The sequence below is a fragment of the Lathyrus oleraceus genome, chromosome 5, assembly GCF_024323335.1.
Source record: "Lathyrus oleraceus cultivar Zhongwan6 chromosome 5, CAAS_Psat_ZW6_1.0, whole genome shotgun sequence".
Lineage (NCBI taxonomy): Eukaryota > Viridiplantae > Streptophyta > Magnoliopsida > Fabales > Fabaceae > Lathyrus > Lathyrus oleraceus.
In genome coordinates this window covers 450,302,800-450,324,002 of record NC_066583.1, presented here as the reverse complement: position 1 = coordinate 450,324,002, position 21,203 = coordinate 450,302,800, and the positions used below count along the sequence as shown (strand labels likewise).

The window sequence follows — 21,203 nt, the reverse complement described above, 5'->3', positions numbered from 1 at the left end:
CTTAATTTTTGATTAAAAGCAATGCATCCACTTTGAAGTTTGTATCACGAACTATGAGGTTTTGATCCCTCATTTTTATGTTGGTACGTAGGCACAAGACTAAAGGTCTTGCCAAACACACAAATATAATTAATGAATTCTTTTCTCATCCCCCCATTCTACTTGCTTGTAAACATCATTTTTATACCAACTACATATGCACACAAAAGGGCTCCCTAGGAGTACCTAGGACACTTTGGGTGCTAACACCTTCCCTCTGTGTAACCAACCCCCTTACTTGTAATCTCTGACATTTTATTAATTTTGATTTGAAAACTTCTTACTTTTGGGTTTTGTTCGTACTTTTTCCCTTTTCCCTTCGAAACAATAAAAGCGCGGTGGCGACTCTTGTTATTGGATCTCTAGCTTATCCATAGCTTGATGATCATGAATTTACCGTTACAATGTTAACACCATTAGAATTTTCTTGATTGGGAATCATGTGCCTAATTTGTTAGGTGATATGTATTTCTCTTTGCATCTAAGGAATTCTAAGGGTGGTGGAACTATTGTCTGTTGTATTCCTCTTATGTACAAGTGGTTTATTTTACACTTGCCTCAGACACCTGTTTTTGTGGAGAACAAACAATGTCTAAGGTGGTCTCAGAGACTTATGTCTCTCACTAATGATGATATAGTTTGGAGATTATTGATAGTTGTGGTGAATTCTCTAATGTGCCTCTCATTGGTAAACAAGGAGGAATTAACTATAACCCTGCTTTGGCTCGTCGTCAACTTGGGTTCCCCTTGAGAGACAAACCTAATAACACTTTGTTAGAAGGTCTTTTCTATCAAGAGGGTAAAGATCCCCAACATTTGAAGCAGAAGATTGTGCATGCTTGGCATAATATGCATAGGAAAGGAAGATCCGAGCTTGGTCCGTGCAATTGTGTAACTTTTGAAGCTTACACTCTTTGGGTGAAGAAGAGAGCTTTGGAGTTGAAGATGCCTTATCCTTGTGAAAGACCTATGTCTATGGTTGTGGTTGAGCCATTAACTCTCCCTAACCAAGATGTAGAGGAGTTGGAAGATGCTCTCGCCAAGATGAAGCAAGAGAAGGATATGTGGGAAAGAGTTTCCGTGCTTTGAGCAAGAAGCATGAAGAGTTGCAGTTGGAGTCTAAGGACAAAGATGCACTTATTGAGCTACTTGAAGACCGAGTGACGAAGAGACAGAGAGAGCCAGAGGTTTCATCTTCTAGCATGCCTCAGGCTTCCGTTGCTTGGAAGAAGATTGTTGATCAGCTTGTCCTCGAGAAGACTCAGATGAAGGCTTCTTTTGATCCCGAGATCCGACACATTCGAAGGAAGTACATGCCTTCAGCCAGATCTTCTGACGTTGTTAGGGATCCTTAGGATGACTAGTCTCCTTTTCTCTTGTATTTTTTATTTGGTTTCTAAAATTGTACTCAGTGTAATCCTTCCAATTATATAAATGAAAAGAGATTTTTGGTCATATAAAAATTATTGCAATTATTGACATATATATGTTTGCAAATGATATAGTAAGTTCCTTGAAAACAAAAATAAATAAACAAGCATTGCATTTTATGCATCATTTGCATAAGCGGGTTTCTCTTTCGTAAGATGTCTCATTGGTGTTTCTTCTGTGATTTAGCCAAGCTGACTCATCGTTACAACACCCGCGCTAATCATCTCATAATTATGGAGCATCTAGAGCAAAAGAACAGAGAGCTGAAGGATGAGATCGCCCGCCTGACTGCCATGATGGAGTCAGTTCTTGCTGCTCGAAGTCAATCTTCTCCAACACCTACAACTCTTCCTGCGAGGAAAGTTATTTCAGAGGTGGCTACCTCTACCATGCCTGTTGCTACCGCTCATTTTACGCCCACTATGCCTGCCGGATTCTCGTGGGGAATACCGTCCAACTTCATGCCTGAAGGCTTTGCGCCTACCTTTACTTCCATGCCGGCATCTAGCCTGGTCATGTCCGTGCCACCTCTCGTTGTGAACACCTTACCTCGTGTAGAGGACACCATTTATCACTCCGAGCCATCTGAGGGTCCGGATGTCTACGAGAAAATGGATGAAATGAAGGATCAGTATCTTGAGCTGCGCAAGGAACTAAAGACGCTAAAAGGTACGGATTTGTTTGGAAAGAGTGTTGCTGAGTTGTGTTTAGTGCCCAACGTCAAGATCCCAGTGAGTTCAAAGTACCTGACTTTGAAAAATATAAGGGGAATACTTGTCCTCTTAGTTATCTAGTGATGTATGCTCGCAAGACGTCCATTCAGACCGATAATGATCAACTGTTGATTCATTATTTCCAGGATAGTTTGACCGGTGTTGCGCTCCGTTGGTATATGGGGTTGGGTAGTGCCAATATCCGTACCTTCAATGACCTGGGGGAGGCTTTTGTCAAACAATATAAGTACAACGTGGACATGGTTCCTGATAGAGACCAGCTGAGGTCTATGTCTCAGAAAGATAAGGAGACATTTAAAGAGTATGCGCAGAGATGGAGGGAATTGGCTGCCCAGATCACTCCTCCTTTGGAGGAAAAAGAGTTGACAAAGATCTTTCTGAAAATCATGAGTTCATTTTATTATGAACGAATGATTGCTATTGCCCCCAGTGACTTTACCTAAATGGTAAACATGGAGATGAGGCTTGAGGAAGGAGTCCGAGAGGGACGTCTGTCGAAGGATGAGGCATCAACGAGCAAGAGATATGGCTGTAGTTTCAGCAAGAAAAAGGACAGTGAAACAAATGCAATTTCAAGTGGGAGGCAGAGGAGGCCTCAGATCAGAAGGAATCCAATATCCCGTCAACATCATCATCATCAAGTATCTTCCGTAATCCCAGTATTTTCTAATCATCAATCAACACCAGTTCAACAACCACAACATCAACAACAACAACTGCAACAACGAACGAACACCTACAACAACAACAATACCAACAACAATCATCATCAACAAAACTTTGAGAGGAAAAAGGTCTCTTTTGACCCGATTCCTATGTCTTAGGCAGAATTATATCCGTCTTTGATTCCCAAGAACCTGATCCGACCAAGAAACCCGCCATAAATATTAGAACCACTTCCATGGTGGTACAAGCCTGAGCTCCGTTGTGCTTTTCATCAAGGAGCACCCAGACATGATATTGAGAACTGTTATCCGCTCATGTATGAGGTTCAGAAGCTGATGAAGAGTGGAATGGTGTCCTTCGAGGACCGTGCGCTGAATGTAAAAGAAAATCCATTGCTCGCTCATGGGAACTCTTCTGTGAATATGGTGGATGGTTGTCTTGGAGAGTTTAAAGTTTTTGATGTGCGGTTTATTCAAAGATCCTTGGTGCAGATGCATAAGGATGTTTGTTTCGTAAGTGATTGTGAGCACGACCATGATGGTTGTGCTGTTTGTAGTGTTAACCCGAGGGGTTGTGAAGTTGTGAAAAGGGACATCCAGCGATTGATGGATGAAGGCATCATTCAGATTGTTCAATCCCGTCATGTAGATGACGATGTAAATGTCATAGTGCCTATTTTCAAGCAGCCAGAAAGGTTAGTAATTCAGTACGACTACAACAACAGTAACAGTGTCAGCAATAGATCAGTATCACCGTTGGTAATACAATTAGCGGGCCCAGTCCCGTATTCATCTGATAAAGTTGTACCGTATCAGTATAATGCTACAATGATAGAAGGTGGTCAAGAGGTCCCGTTACCTACGACTAGTTCAGTGGTGAGCATTTTTGATGTTACCAAGGTGACCCGCGGTGGTCGAGAGTTTGGGCTGGTGTTCCCAAAGGATAAGGCGGAATTAGTTGTTTGAAAGAAGGTAGAAGTGCCTGTTGTAGATCTAGTTGGTGCTTCAAAGGGTAAGCCTGGTGAATCCAGCGATGGGAAGGCCAACGATGATGATGAGGTACTTCGGTTAATTAAGAAAAGTGAGTTCAATGTGGTAGAGAAGCTGCTCCAAACCCCCTCAAAAATCTCAGTGTTGTCTTTGCTCATGAATTCTGAAGCACACAGAGAAGCACTGCAGAGAGTTCTGGAATAAGCTTTTGTATAACATGATGTTACAGTGGACCAATTCGATCATATCGTGGCTAACATCACTTCATGCAATAATCTTAGTTTCTGTGATGAAGAACTCCCTGAGGAGGGAAAAAATCATAATCTGGCTATGCACATTTCTATTAATTTCAAAGAGGATGCTTTGTAAAATGTGCTTGTTGACACTGGGTCGTCAATGAATGTGCTTCCGAAGTCAACTCTGTCAAAGCCATCATACCAAGGAGCGCTTATGAGGTATAGTGGCGTAATCGTCAAGGCTTTTGATGGTTCGCGCAAGACAGTTATTGGTGAAGTGGGCCTTCCAGTTAAGGTAGGTCCGAGTGATTTTCAAATTACTTTTTAAGTAATGGATATCCACCCGGCCTATAATTGCTTGTTGCGAAGGCCATGGATCCATGAGGCAGAAGTTGTTACCTCCACTTTGCACCAGAAGCTCAAATTTCTGAAGAATGGGAAACTTGTGATTCTCGGTGGAGAGAAGGCGTTGTTGGTTAGCCATTTGTCATCTTTCTCTTACGTTGAAGCTGAGGATGAGGTTGGAACTCCGTTCCAAGCCTTATCTATTGCTGCTGAAAAGAGAGCTGGGGCACCTATGTCCTCATTGAAAGATGCTAAGAAGATTGGGGAAGAAGGTAATGTTGATCAGTGGGGGCGTATGGTAGAGGTCTCCGACAACAAAGGCAGAACCTGTTTGGGGTTCCAGAAAGGTTCAACAACTACAAGGTCTAAAGATATGCAACTTAGCTTCCATAGCAGAGGATTCATTCATGGCAATGAACAACACTTAGCTGATGTGCTAGAGGATAACGAGGAGGAAGACTGCACCAATTTTGTGACGCATGGAAAGGCTTGCAACAATTGGAATCCTGTTGATATTCCTATTATTTTGCATAGATCTAAGTAATTGCTTTTTGTCGCACCTCGAACAAAGAGAACACGACTTAAGCGAAGCGCAATCGTACGCTCGGATGATGAACTGAATAGAGTCGCCACCGAACTTTATTTATTCCTAAAAGGAAAGGGGAAATATCGATAAAACCCAAGAAAGAATGACAATGATTATGGTCGTCGCAACCAAATCAGGGTTCGGGAGTCGATTACGCAAGGGGAAGGTATTAGCACCCCTCACGTCCGTTGTACTCAACGGGAACTGTTAGGTTAGTTGTGCACATCAGTGTTAGTTTGAAATGTTAGGCTTCTCAAGTTATTAGGTGGGAAAGAAAGAATAGAAAAGAGAAGAAAGTTTTTGGATTTTTTGCAACGAAGGGGACTAAACCTAAGTTTTTTATTAATGGGTCTGACAAGATTTTGCAGTCCTGCTCCTACGTATCTCAATAGAGAACTCAAGGCTTACGTAGTTCTGGGTAGAAAAATATTTGTTTGTTGGTCGATTTTAGCGAAAGCTATATTGTATTAATCGACGAAAACATTGTTTTACCCAAAACAGATGAGGAGCGAACATATACCACACATCGAATGGAGTTACAAATCAACATTCGGAAAAACGTCACTTATCTCAACTCAACAATTATGGCCAAAGCATTGCTTTACATCACCTTAAGACAAGATGTATTTCGTTTATGAAAAGGTTTAAAAGATCAATCGCACGGCCGTGAAAAATAGTTTGATTGGTTGGATATATTTTTGGGTTTGAAAGACGAGTATTTATGACTTGCAAGCTCTTACAACTTGGGTCTAATACTCGGGATTACCTCTGGACCTTTCACCCTGGTAATCTTTTTCTTTCAATTTTAATTATGAAAATGGTTTAAATACTTACAAGTGTTTTAAAGGGAAGATGAATACTTAAGGCTTACAAGCTCTTACAACTTGGGCCTAATATTCGGGATTACGACTGGATATTCCATCTAGAGTAGTCTTTTTATTCATATTTTACTTATGAAAATGATTTGAATATTGGAGTGTTTTGAAGAGAAGACAAATATTTATGGCTTGCAAGCTCTTACAGCTTGGGCCTAATATTCGGGATTACAACTGGGTATTCCATCCAGGGTAATCTTTTTCTTCAGATTTTAATGAGAAAAAAGATTTGAATATTGGAGTGTTTTGAAGAGAAGACAAATATTTATGGCTTGCAAGCTCTTACAGCTTGGGCCTAATATTCGGGATTACAACTGGGTATTCCATCCAGGGTAATCTTTTTCTTCAGATTTTAATGAGAAAAAAGATTTGAATATTGGAGTATTTTGAAGAGAAGACGAATACTTATGGCTTGCAAGCTCTTATAGCTTGGGCCTAATATTCGGCATTACGATTGGATATTCCATCCAGGATAATCTTTTTCTTCATATTTAGTTTTAAAAAATTATTTGAATTGATTTGAATTGAGAATGGTCTGAAGAAATTGAAATTGATTAATGATTGAATATGGAAGGGAAATTGAGAAGTCGGGAGAGTGGGAGTGGATTGAGACTTGATGTTGACCAAGTCTTTTTTAATTTTAAAAATGGAGCTTGGTGTTGACCAAATATCTTTATTGTTTTGAAAGATTGATTTTACATTTTGTTTTTTTGCCTATTATCTAATTAATTGATTAACGCACTATCTAAGAAAATAATAATAATAAAAAGGTACGAAAAAGAAAAAAGATGAAAATAAGAAAAAGGGGTGGGGGGTACATTTATCAATTCAGGAATGTAAGAAAATATAATAAAGAAAATAAATAATAAACTAAAGATAAACACACAAAGACTTGATATAAAAGGTCCCCAAAATAATTCGATTATAAATATATATATATATATATATATATATATATATATATATATATATATATATATATATATATATATATATTATATATATATATATATATATATATATATATATATATATATATAAAAATAAATAAATAAGTTTCTTTTTTTATTGACGCGTTTAAAAATTTGAAAAAAAAAACTAAAATAGAATAAAGCCAACAATGTTTTAAAATAATTTGAATTAAATAGGGAACACAAAAATGATTAATCTACATCAAATAAGTTACGAAAGGAAAATAAAATAAATAATGACAATTCTAATAAAATAAAATTAATGAAATCTAAAACTGCTAAGGCAAAGGATCAAACCAAGGGCCTGGTGGGAAACAGAAGATGTATCACCCACCAGTCCATGAGCGACTAGTTAGGAATAGCGTTCACCCATTAATACAAATATCAGAACCAACTAATTTTTAAAAATAAAATAAAATCCAATGGGCCCAAAATGGAGGACAGGCTTTAAAGGGAGGAAAGGTGGATCAGATCAGATTCGACCCAGTTTGGCCACTAACCTAACAAGGCAAGAGTAAAGCCTAAAATTTAACATGGTTGTTTCTTATTCTTCTTGTGGAAACTCGCTCGCCCTCTCTTCTTCCATAAAAAACACGATTCATATCAATCCCTTCCATTCTCACGATAACCTCTCCCTCTGCCATGGTCGCAACTTGGTTACTCCTTACCGTCCAAAACAAAAACTCTCTCTGCCATGGTCGTGATTCAAAACCTTCGTCTTTACCTTCGAATCAACACTCACTCTACCTCTCAATCACTCTTTCTCTCAACCTCTCATAATCGTTCTCCTTCAAAAGAAAATCAGTCAAACCAAGACCTGAGATTTCTATGAACACAAATAAACTCTCAAAAAAACAAATCCAAAAAAAAACAAGTCCCTCTGATTTAACATACCATACCAAACAAACCGTGCAGCATCAAACATGTTCAAATCGAAAATCAATTACACAACGTCGAACAAAGCAAAATCGAACATCAAAATTTCATAATGGCACCCTCGCCCCGAACAAACCGATACCGCCGACATTTGTTCAGTCATGCTCTTATCAGTTACAATCATAATGGAAGGAAACAGAGTAACAAAACAATATAAGTTTCAACAGTACAAGGAAAAAGATTAATAAGTTTCAACAGTACAAGGAAAAAGATTAATACCCACACGAAGCACAGATCTAAGCGAGTCCAGGTAACCTAATCTTCACAACTTCCTCTTCTTCCTAGTATACTTGTTGTCTTGGTTGTTGTGGTTACGCAGAAGTCCAAAATTTCTTGTGAATTTATTTATACAGTTTTGTTTTGTATTTTAGTTAAATGTTGGTTCCCTGCTTGCTCAAAATGTTAGGGTTTGGTGGTTGATAAAATTTTCTATTGTTGTGAGATCGCTGCTAGGTTCCTTCTTGGTGGTTTTTATGTTAGATTTTTTTAATGTGTGATGTTGTGCATAAAATGATGCATCTGATCCAACTTTTCAAGAGATAGACTTTTTTTTTTGTTATTTTGGTATAAACTCTGCCTCCACTTATATTTGTTAACAAACTACTCCTCAACCTTTTTAATTTGACTCTTTTTATTGGTGTTTGTTTCCTGTAAATGTGTTAAGTTGCTGCTCTGCTATCACTGCCTATACATGACAAATCTCTGCTTGGAAAGAAACAAAGGAACAGAGGGAGGCAAGATAACAACCGGTCCCATGAAGATAAACAAGTCTTATTGCAATACTGTAGAATTTGTGTTCACTATGTACTTTTATCATTAAAATAATAAAATAAAATATTTTTGTTATGTTTGTTTTAGTTACTGTAACATAAAAAATGAACTTTAACTAGAAGACTTTTTTTTTTAATAATTTTTTTTTCTGGTGATATAGACAAAAGGTAACCTAAAAACGATTTTTTTAATTATTTTTTTAAAATAAAATAAAATAAAAATAATCTAATTATAAATGTTACAAAATATTCAAATAAATTCAAATGAAATGAAGAAATTGTAAAAACAAATTAAAATTGTAAAATAAAATGTAGAACAAAATGTAAATAAAATGTAAAACAAATTTAGAAAAAAAATTATCATTATCATTTTTTTTAAATTCATATCTTAATTTGTGAAACAAAAATTAATTTGTCAATACTTATTTAAACATAACATAAAAAATGACTTGCTAGAAATTTAAAAATAATACCAAGGCAAACCAAAAAGAACCTAATTTTTGAGAATGTAAAGATATAACTCTAAATAATTAAAACTAAATCTTCCATGACAAAAATCTCTAAACCTACAAGCACTTAATGTAATGCGACAAATGTCGATTATGGGCATGTGGTGTACATGAATATGAATGCTTATGAATGAAGATTAAATTAAATTAATGACATTAAAATGAAATTAAAAAAATGGAATAATTTATGAATATGAATGCTTAGGTCATGTTTTTTTTATGGGAATTGATAAATAGAAAAAAAATCTAATAAAAATTAAATAAATGTCAGTGAAATATATTTTTTTTAAAATTGGAATAGTTTATGTCAATGAGTGGATGCAAATTGATAAATACAAATGCTTGAAATGTAAATGAATGCCTTTAGACGGGACAAAATTTAGGGTATGACAGTTGCCCCTATTTAAATATCTTTACCAGATGACATGAGTGATGATAATCTTCATGGTATCCAAAGTGAAAGGTATTTAAATACAAAAGACCCGAATTTTGCCCCTAGATGTGATAATATGAGTTGAAGGACCTCTTTTTGGTTTGCTGGGGATATGATGGACCCTAGCGTGATTTTTATGATGGATGATGGACAGGCCTGTGGGGAATGATGAGAATACAATAGCGGTATTTCATAGGAAATGTCAAAGGCAATGGGTGGAGACTCATTGGGGATGACAATTTGTTGGGGAAAAGACACTGGGGAACATTCAAAGTACAATTTATCAATGGGTCTAGACATGACTTGACACTTTAGAATGTATTTGACAATTCTTAAGATTTCTCATAAGAAATATCCACAGTACGTTTTATCAAATAAGTTCAGACATGACCTAACCTTTTAGAATACCTTTGACAATTATGGGGATCTCTTATAAGAAATATATCCAATCAAAGACTTTGGAGATTTTTAACATAAAATTTACCCAAAATAACAAGATAGACGGGAGTCTTCTTACGAGAAGATTATCCATATCACATTGGACTTTTCTTACTAGAAAATCATCCACACAAACTAGATTAGGAGTCTTCTTACGAGAAGATCATCGATGCAAAAAAGGGTACGATGATTCTTTACAAAGAAATCAATCAAAACCAAACATCATTGGAGTTTTTCAACAAGAGTAACATCCAAGCTTCTGGGAATTCCTTAAAATGAAGAGTCACTTGTGACTTTCTAGGAACCATCAGGAAAAACAGGGTAATCGAATTCTCTGTATATGCCAACAATTTGACTTGGACCGTAAGCAATGGATTACAACCGGCTTCTAACGGATTGGTGACAACTTCAATTGAACTTTAAATGATGTTGGCAACAACCAAACTTCAAGTACCAATTACGATTGGATTTTCAAACGGAGTGCCAATTATAACTGGACTCTAAATAAACTCCAATGACCATGGGATTTTTAAATGATACCAGTAACCATTGGATTTTTGATGATAATGCCAGTAAAAACTGAATTTTGGAGATGCCAATGACAATTGAACTCTTGAAACGATGCTAGTGACAACTAGATTTTAAGGGTACCAAATAACAATTGGATTTTTGATAAGATATCAGTGACAACTCAACTTGACATACTAATGACAATCGGATTGGAGATAACACCAGTGACAACTGGACCTTACGGGATGCCAATGATGATTGGACTTTGGATGGAGTGCTAGCGACAAATGGTCTTTGGGTCAAGAGATAACAATCAACGACGAGACCTAAGGGGTAACACAAATGAGTACAAAGTACATTTTGAACCATGCATGATTTAAGTTTTGTTTTATGCATGATATATGAATGATCATGATATGCAATGCTGACAATAGGCAAACTTGGAGTTTGTAGGGACTATTTATAGAGATTCTGATTCCTCAACACCAATAACTCAAACCTGTACAAGTAATAGGCGTATCTAGAGGAGAATCTATCAAGATTGACAGTTATAAATAACTAAAGGTCCATCCTTCCAGAGGATTAATAAATTGTGTTCCATGGAGATTTTTGTTGGTGATCCAGGAGTATTTACGCAATCTTGAGACTTTCGGAAAAACATATATCAAAGTAACTTTATTCCTTTCACTAAATTTCAAATTCTTTTCAAGTTTCAAAATTTCATTATTAACAAATAAATGACACTTTGCATAACAAAGAAAAACATAGAAGAACACAATTAACAATGATTGATATACAAAACTTGTATTTTATTCAAGAATGGTAGCACACAAATGGCGTAGCTCCGTGGAATGTTACAATTTTGAAAATGGCAATAAGGAAAATTTTACATTGAATTCAATGACCACTAATATCCCTAATAGATATGATTCCCCAAAACCTTGGTTCTAAGGGGAGTAACTGGATTGATCTTCCGCCTCATATTCTTCTGTGTCAATCAGTAACAACTGATGCAGTTTATGCCTTTTGCCCCTAACTTTTGCCTGGATCTCCCTTTCGGGTTTTCATTCCACCGGGACGCTATTTTTTTTTGCCTAAGTTGCCCTTTAAGGTTTTCAACTTAGCGAGCTATAATTTTTTATTCATCCCTAACTTCTCCCTGGATCGTCCCTTCGGGTTTTTGATCCATCGGGATACCCCTTTTTTGCCTAAATTGCCCTTTCAGGTTTTCGACTTGGCGGGTTTTTATTAGGCATAGTATTTTTTAACGGAATCAGAGTTCACGAGGTGTGAGAGCTCTTCATCATCCATAGATGTGAGAATCAAGGCACCTCCGGAGAAGGCTTTCTTCACAACATAGGGGCCTTCATAATTGGGAGTCCACTTCCCACGTGAGTCCTTGTGTAGTGGCAAGATCTTCTTGAGCACGAGGTCTCCTTCTCTGAATTCCCGAACACGTAATTTCTTGTCAAAAGCCCTCTTAAGCCGTTTCTGGTATAACTGCCCACGGCACAAAGAAGTCATTTGCTTCTCATCTATGAGGTTTAACTGATTAAATCTGTTTTGAATCCATTCACCCTCTTCTAGCTTGGTCTCCATCAAGATTCTCATTGAAGGTATCTCCACTTCAATTGGGAGAACCGCTTCCATGCCATATTCCAAAGAGAATGGGGTTGCCCCTGTTGAAGTGCGGACGAAAGTCCGATATCCATGCAGTGCAAAGGGTAGCATTTCGTGCCGATCCTTATAGGTTTTCACCATTTTCTGCAGGATCTTCTTGATGTTTTTATTAACGGCTTCAACAGCGCCATTCATCTTTGGACGATATGGTGAAGAGTTATGGTGCTCAATCTTGAAGCTTTCGCATAGTTCTTTCATGGTCTTATTGTTCAGATTCGTCCCATTATCTGTAATGATCTGGCTTGGAACTCCATAACGGCAAATAATATCTTTCTTGAGGAACAGTGAAACCACTTTTTTTGTCACATTAGCATAAGAGCCGGCTTCTACCCATTTGGTAAAGTAATCAATGGCAACTAGGATGAAGCGGTGACCATTGGAAGCTTTAGGCTCGATGGCGCCAATCATGTCGATGCCCTACATTGAGAAAGGCGAAGGTGACGTCAAAACATTTAGTAGGGTCGGAGGCACGTGTACCTTGTCGGCATAGATTTGGCATTTATGACATTTTCTAGCATAATTGAAGCAGTCGGATTCCATGGTCAACCAATAATAACCAGCTCTCAAAATCTTCTAGGCCATGGCATGCCCATTAACATGAGTTCCAAAGGATCCTTCATGAATCTCCTTGATCAACAGGTTCGCTTCATGTCCATCCACGCATCTGAGCAGAATCATGTCATGGTTTCTCTTGTATAACACACCATTGCTTAAGAAGAATTTGGATGCTAAATTCCTCAATGTTTTCTTGTCAAGGGTTGTTGCATCTATTGGATATTCTTGATTTTGCAAAAAGCATTTGATGTCGTGAAACCAAGGTTTACCATCGGCTTCCTCTTCAACCGACTGGTAGCAGGCAAGCTCAACTTTCCGCTCTATCTGAATGAGAGGCGCTTCATTATGGAATCTAACTTGGTACATTGAAGCCAACATAGCCAAAGCATCAACAATTTGGTTCTCAGTTCTCGGGATATGACGGAAAGTGATTTCGTCAAAGTATTTTATTAGTTCCATGACATAGGCATGATATGGGATCAACTTAGTATCACGGGTTTCCCATTCTCCTTTGACTTGGTATATCACCAAGGCTGAGTCTCCACATACTTCGAGGATTTTGATTCGGAGGTCAACTGTTGCTTTAATGCCTAGGATGCACGCCTCATATTCTGCTATATTGTTTGTGCAATCAAAACACAACCTTGCTGTGAAAGGAGTGTATCCACCATTCGTATTCAATAGAACAACTCCTACGCCATGCCCCATGTAGTTGGAGGAACCATCGAACATGAGCTTCCACCGAGATCTGGGTTCAGGTCCTTCATCAAGTCTTGGGATTTCACAATCTTTTACTACCATAATGTCTTCATCAGGAAAGTCGAATTGCAACGACTGGTAGTCTTCAACAGGCTGGTGTGCCAGGTAATCAGACAACACGCTTCCTTTAATGGCTTTCTGGGATACATACTGGATATCATACTCAGACAACAACATCTGCCAACGGGCGAGTCTTCCAGTTAAAGGAGGCTTTTCAAAGATATATTTTATTGGATTCATTTTTGAGATCAACAAAGTAGTGTGACAAATCAGGTATTGTCTTAGACGGCGAGCGGCCCATGCTAAAGCACAACAAGTTTTCTCCAAGAGTGAATACCGGGTTTCACAATCGGTAAACTTCTTGCTCAGATAGTAGATGGCATGTTCTTTTCGGCCAGTTTCATCATGTTGTCCCAGTACACATCCCATTGACTTTTCAAGCACAGTTAAGTACATAAAGAGTGGTTTCCCCTGAACAGGTGAAATTAGAATAGGGGGCTCTTGCAGGTATTGTCCGATCTTCTCAAAATCCCTTTGGCAGTCAGAGTTCCATTCAACTGCTTGATCTTTTCTAAGCAACTTGAATATACGTTCACACGTAGCAGTCATATGAGATATAAACCTAGAGATATAGTTCAAACGTCCCAGGAATCCTCTAACTTCTTTCTCTGTACGTGAAGAAGGCATTTCTTGTATTGCTCTAACCTTGTCTAGATCTACCTCAATTCCTTGTTGACTAACAACGAAACCAAGCAATTTTCCAGATCGGACACCGAAGGTGCATTTAGCAGGATTCAACCGTAGTTGAAATTTCCGAAGACGCTCAAATAGCTTTTGCAAGTGATCTATATGATCCTCTTCACTTTGGGATTTTTCAATCATATCATCTACATAAACCTCAATTTCCTTGTGCATCATATCATGGAAAAGAGTGACCATTTCTCTTTGGTAAGTTGCCCCGACATTTTTTAGACCAAATGGCATTACCTTGTAGCAAAATGTTCCCCAAGGGGTGATGAATGTGGTCTTTTCCATGTCTTCTGGATCCATCTTAATTGATTACAACCCGAGAATCCGTCCATAAAGGAGAAGACTGCGAACTTAGCAGTGGTGTCTACCAGAGTGTCAATATGTGGCAGGGGGAAATCGTCCTTTGGATTAGCTTTGTTTAGACCCCTGTAATCAACACACATCCTGACCTTGCCATCCTTTTTAGGTACTGGTACAATATTAGCTACCCATCGAGGGTACTTCGCAATTGCTAGAAAACCGACATCAAATTGGCGTTTCACCTCGTCACAAATCTTTAGAGCCATGTCGGGTCTTGCTCTTCGGAGCTTCTACTTCACTGGCGGGTAATCTGGCAGTAGTGGCAGCTTGTGGACAACAATATCAGTATCTCAACCTGGCATATCCTGATACGACCAAGCAAATACATCTACATATTCTTGTAGCAACTTGATCAATCTTTCTTTGATGCTTGCCCCAAGTGTAGTTCTAACTTTGACCTCTTTCTTGTCTTCCTCAGTGCCAAGGTTAATTGTGTCCACTGGTTCTTGATGCGACTGAAGGGCCTTTGACTCGTGCTCGAGCAGCCTTTCCAATTCTTTAGGGAAATCACAATCTTCCTCACTATCCTCTTCCGCTTGGTAGATGGGGAGTTCAAAGTTATAGGAAGTAGTGGGGTCATCGAATTTCAACTGGTTTATTGATTATTCTACATGTTTTTTAAATGATGGGTTTTTAGAAAAGTGGAAATAAAATGCAAAAGAATTAAAAATATTTTTGTAGTTTTTGAAAGGATTGCCATTTTAAGGAAAGAAAAACAAATAAATGAACGATAAGAATTTGAACAAAATGCTCTTTATTTGTCATAATGATTTTGAAATTTAAAGTGGCCCTACAAATGATCTGTTAGCCTTGGGCAGAGCTAAGGATTTTGAAAAAAACAAAGGAAAACACAATTACTTTGACACAGGAAAAACTTCTGGAATCTCAACTGCTTCCCAATTTGTTAAGGCTGCTTCACACCGGTGTATCAGATTTGATGCTTCTCCATCTTTAGTGTCATCTTCAACTGCACCAACTTGATCCCCATGGATAAATCCTGTGCTTAGGAAAACTTCTTGTATGCTCCGTATGCGGTCCTTTGCAGGGACCAGGGCTCCTTCCTTAGCAGAAGGCTTGTACCCCAAACCAAATCGATCACTTTTCTTGCTGACATTGATGACTTGCCCCAAACCTGTAGGACCTCCACTTTCAACTGCTGACCTTGCACTATTCAAAGAGGCGAATGGCAAACTGGTTTTCTCAATAGGATCCTTTACTTCTACAAGTGTGGCATTGAATATTTCAAGTGCTTGGAAAGAGGTCTCTAAGGCATCTTCATCAGCCTCAATATAACGGAAAGAGGAGAGTTGACTAATGATAAAATCTTCTTCACCCGAGACAATGACGAGCTTGTCATCGACGACAAACTTCATTTTCTGATGCAAAGTAGAAGTCACTACCCCAGCAACATGTATCCATGGACGTCCCAAAAGGCAGCTATAAGCGGGATTTATGTCCCTGACTTGGAAATTGATGGGGAATACGTGCGGTCCGATTTGGATTGGTAGCTCTACCTCCCCAACTACTGTCCTCCGAGAACCATCAAATGCTTTTACCACAAGTGCACTAGGTTTCATTTCCGAACCTTGGTAAGATAATTTAACAAGCGCCCTCTTTGGTAGAACATTGAGGGATGATCCAGTGTCAACTAAGACCCTAGCCAGAACATCTTCTTGGCACTTTATGGATACATGTAAGGCGCGGTTGTGATTCTTCCCTTCCTTGGGTAGCTCTTCATTGCTGAAACTTAGAGTGTTGCAGGCTGTGATATTGGCGACCACCCCCATCGAATTGGCCAACCGTTATATCTTGGGTAACATGAGCTTGAGAAAGCACTTTCAATAGAGCCTCCCTATGAGCTTGGGAGTTCAGAAGCAAGGATAAGATAGATATTTTTTACGGTGTTTGATGTAACTGATCGACTATCTTGTAGTCGCTTTTCTTTATCATTTTTAGAAATTCAATCGCTTCATCTGATTGCAATGCCGGTTGTACCCCTCCATACTCTCGCGCAGGATTTGCAGTTATAGCTTCCCTTGTTGGTTCTTGAGGGATTATATTGACATCGGGAGTATAAATCTGACCGCTGCGGGTCATTCTGCTCGTCCCTACGATGTTAGTGATATTGGTGTCAACATTATCCAAGCTTTTCTCACCTTCAACATCTTTGGGTTCTTCATCTACCACTCCCTCTACCACAGTTATGTCATATTCCCAAGGTACCGCTTTGGTGCTTTCAAAGGGAAAAGGGGCAGGCATACAAACTACCATGGGTGATGGATGAACATCATCTTTTCTTTGATAAGTTATCTCAAAAGGTTCTGGTAGATTGAAAATGGGTTCAATGACTGAAATTTCCTCGTTTGTTGCAGGACCAAAAACTTGTAAAACACCTTGACCCATCAAGTTTTGAATATCAGTTCGTACCACTTTACATCCCCTTGGATAAACGGCACATTCTTCACAGTTGTCGTGACAGGTATCAATCAAACTAGCTCCCACCAATCTTGCATGGAGTGCTAGCAACAAAGTTTTAACATCTTCAACATTTTTTATTACACAAACATCATAAACATCCTCAATGGCATTAACATCACCATGCGCCGATAGAGGATTACTTTTTACGTTGGGTCCAACATCTCGGAATGAAAGGATCTTCTTCTCAACCAGCTCTCGCACAATATGCTTCAAAGCATAACATCCCTCTAAATCATGCCCAAGGGCACCCTCATGGAAAGGACAATGGGCATCTTGATTGTACCATGGAGGTAAAGGATTTGGTGGAGGACCCAAAGGTCTGGGAGTCACCAACCCTTTCTGCAGTAACGATGGGTATAACTCAGTGTACGTCATAGGGATTGAAGCGAAAGGAGGTCTACCTCTTTGTACCCTATTTTGATTTGGAAAATTTTGTGGATGTGGAGCCTGTGCCCTTGGATGTTGATAAGCGGGTGGCATGGGTGCTTGCTGGTATACTAGTGCTTGCTGAATAGGTTGATAGACATGAGCTTGTGATTGGTTGAAATTTGGTGTGACTGCTGCCACATACGATTGTTGAATATACTGCACTGGATAATTTGATTGTTCCGTAGAAAATTGATGTTGCTTCTTCCACGAGTGACTCCTTCTTTGACTGGTTGACACTGCATTTGATTCACCCTCTTTCTTTCTTTGAAAACATCCGGAAAACTTTTTGACATTATTACCAGATGTTTCAGAGGTGGTTATCATTTTTCCATTCTTCAATCCAAGTTTGACTTTTATGCCCATGGAAACCAAGTCAGAGAAGCTTGCCGATACACTACTCACCATCCTTTCATAGAACATAGGCTTTACCGTATCCATGAACCAATTTGCTAACTCCTTCTCAACAAGGGGTGGTTCGACTTGCGAGGCCACTTCCCTCCATTGTTGTGCATATTCCTTAAAAGACTCGTTATCTTTCTGGGACATGCTGAGCAATTGCCTCCTATCTGGGACCATATCCATGTTATACTTATAATGTTGGATGAAAGCATCAGATAAGTCTTAGAAACAGCGAATTCTACTTTGATCAAGGCTTAAGTACCACTTAGAGGGAGCACCCCTCAAGCTGTCTTGGAAGCAATGTATCATAAGTTTATCGTCCTCTACGTGCGCAACCATTTTTCGATAGTACATAATAAGACGACTTTTAGGACATGAGTGGCCCTTGTACCTATCGAAATTTGGGGTCTTGAATTTCGCGGGAATCACAAGACCTGACACTAAGCACATCTCCATAGCAGCAGCACCAAAGACTTGGTCACCTTCCATAGCCCTTAACTTTTTCTCAAGAATCTGGAAATTCTCTTTCATTCCTCTTATGTCTTCATGCCTTTCACCATCTTCGTCCGAAAAATTCGGAGCATGTCATTGATCTTCAAAATAAGGTTGCACGTGTGCATGGACAAGGGGTGGTGCGAACGTGTAGACCACTGAATGAGTTTCATTGATAATTGGTAGAGGAACCGTCTGCTGAGTGGATTGTACAAAACCAGGGGCGCCTTCAACTAGAGGTGTGAAGCTGGGAGGTAAACCATAGACTGGCCAAGTGGTCGGCATTGTCCTTGCAGGTTGGGGTTCACGACCGTCGTTTGGCTGTCCAACTTGGCCTTATTGACTTGTAGTATCTCCATGACTTGACCCATGTTTCCTCGTTGGTCTTCAAGTTCTGAGCTTACTCTCTCCAATTCTTGTTCTTGATCTGCCATTCTTTGACGAGCGTTGGCTCTTGTGTTGTAGTGGTGTTGAGGACTCAGTGTGGAACTGAAGAAGACACAAAAATGAGTTTTTTGTTTGAAGAATGACATGAGTGTATGTTATGGGTGCATTTTGTGCAAAGCTCTTAGTTATCTTTATTATTTATTCCAGCAATGTTAGAATATATTAAATAAGAATAACACGTAATAATTGAGGCCCAAAATGACAACTTCCATTAATTAAAATCAAATACAAATACAAAAGGATTTAACTTCAAGTACAAATGATTTAAATACAAAAGACTTAAACACCAACAATTCAAGTTCAAGTACAAGTAAACTTAAGCTCCGTCTCAACTCTTATGATCGTAGCAAGATCTGTGGTGAGCTCCTTCATCATTTTCTTGCAAAACTTGACGAAATTGAAAACTTGAGGAGGCATGTTTTCTGGACACATGCACCAATCGGCTTCCTGGAGTTTTTCTGGGAGTTCCAACATGTTGAGGTTAACAAATCTAGCTAAGTTGCGGAACTTGCCATTCCATTCAACATAGAGCTCTTGGAGTTTCTTGATGACCTGTTGATCTTCATCTAAGGTTGATCTAGCCTCTCTATACATCCTTTTCCAATACACACAATCATTCTTTAGGAGCAAGTAGGTTGCATCACCTTCTTGGCTCTCCAAAACTGCAAACCTCCTATTAGCTTCCTCAAACTGGTACTTGAGATGGTGACAATTTCTTTCAGCTTCTTCCTTTTGGAGTATCTCGCGAGATAACTTTTCCTTGCATTTCTTCAGAGTGTCCTTCAGTTCACGGATCTGTGCCTCAAAGTCGAGCTTAATTTCTTTCTTTTCCATAAGAGATCTATCTAACATTCTTCCTAACTCACAAATTCTATATTCAACTTTCTTGAGCTCTTCCTTCCTGGTTCGGATCACTGATGTGGAACCTATAAGGATATGATCAATATCGTCCTTCTAGTATTCCAATAGCCTGACTCTCTTGTTACCATCCTCAAGTTCCTGGGCTTTCCCCTTATGTTCATACTTCAAATTTTGATTTTCCAAGATAGCTCGGTTCATCTAAATCCGTAATTCAGTATTCTCCAATTCGAGCTCTTTAACCTTAGTAGTGAGTTTCTCCATGTCCTCAGGGAGTATAGGTTTGGCTCCGGAATTTTAGGAAAAACTGAAGCATTAAAGATAAATGGAAAATGGATTTCCTCAACTCTTTCTTTCACCCATCGAGTGTAAGGTTCTTTGACAAGAGTGTTTCTTTTTCCAAACTCTTTACCCCTCCTAACAATCTTCAACCAAGCCTTTCGGATCACTCTTACATCAGGATTACTTGCTTGGATGTCAAAGAACACAAATGGTTGTAAGTCCTTTGCGCCAGGAGGACCATCCATGGAATAGCCATGTTGCATTCGAGATAACATAGGGTTATAATTGATGCAACCCTTATTACCTAACGACGACACATTAGGAAATTCCCCACAGTTGACAATAAGGTCTGGGGTTTCCCACTCTCGGATATACCATCGGATGGAACTTGCAGTGAGAGAAGCTAGTCTTTGAGGAGATTTAAGTTCCTTTGCCACAAAAGGGCCTTTTTCGGGCATATGTTGCATGAACCAAGTATAAAGCAAAGGAGCACAACACAACAAAGTTCCACCCCTCTTTTCATGTTGAGCGTGAAGGGCATGGTAAATGTCAGCTAAGAGAAATGGTACATGATTGCCAGAGAGAAAGACTTCTATGGCTACCTGATCCACAAATTTTTCAACGTTTGGGAAGAGCACAATCCCATGGATCAATAAATCCAACACAACATAGAATGCGTTCCAATTCCCTTTTTTCTTGAACTTCAAAGCTAAATCTTCCAAGAACATCATGGCAAAACCTTTGAAACCCCCTTTCTCAACCCAATTGTGTAGAACAATTTGGACATTGATACTTAGGGCTAAAGTTATCTTCTTTGGGCCCGCTTCCTCTTCGAGCTTTGGAAATGGATTGAAATCTTTCAATTTGAGACCCACGATTCTCTCAACTTCTTCCAAAGTAGGAGCTAGTTGGAAATCAGCGAATGTGAAACAACGTAGAGGTGGATCATAATATTGTGCCAAAGAGCTGATAATCCCATAGTCAACTTTCTTAGTCATAAGGCTCAAAATTTTCCCATAGTCTTTTCCGAAATCATCACGCTTACTGAGAGTCATATCAGAGATCAAACCCTTCAGACTATCAAGCTTAGGTTCCTTGTACTTAAGTGTGAAAGTGTTTCTCCTTGGAGTTGTCATTTTCAAGTTCTCAACTTCTGAAACAAATAAGAGACAACTAAGAGTTTGCTTTTTATGATGTTGATGCAATGTATGTGGATGAATGTGATGCATTTTTTTGTATAAGTTCA

General features: G+C 38.8%; 1 protein-coding gene across 1 annotated transcript; it reads right to left on the bottom strand.

Moving 5' to 3' along the window:
- Positions 1 to 19,872: 19,872 nt before the first annotated feature.
- Positions 19,873 to 20,688, bottom strand: LOC127081281 (uncharacterized). Its single transcript, XM_051021554.1, has one exon. It carries the CDS (start codon positions 20,686 to 20,688, stop codon positions 19,873 to 19,875), a length of 816 nt encoding a protein of 271 aa, XP_050877511.1.
- Between the last annotated feature and the right edge of the window lie 515 nt (positions 20,689 to 21,203).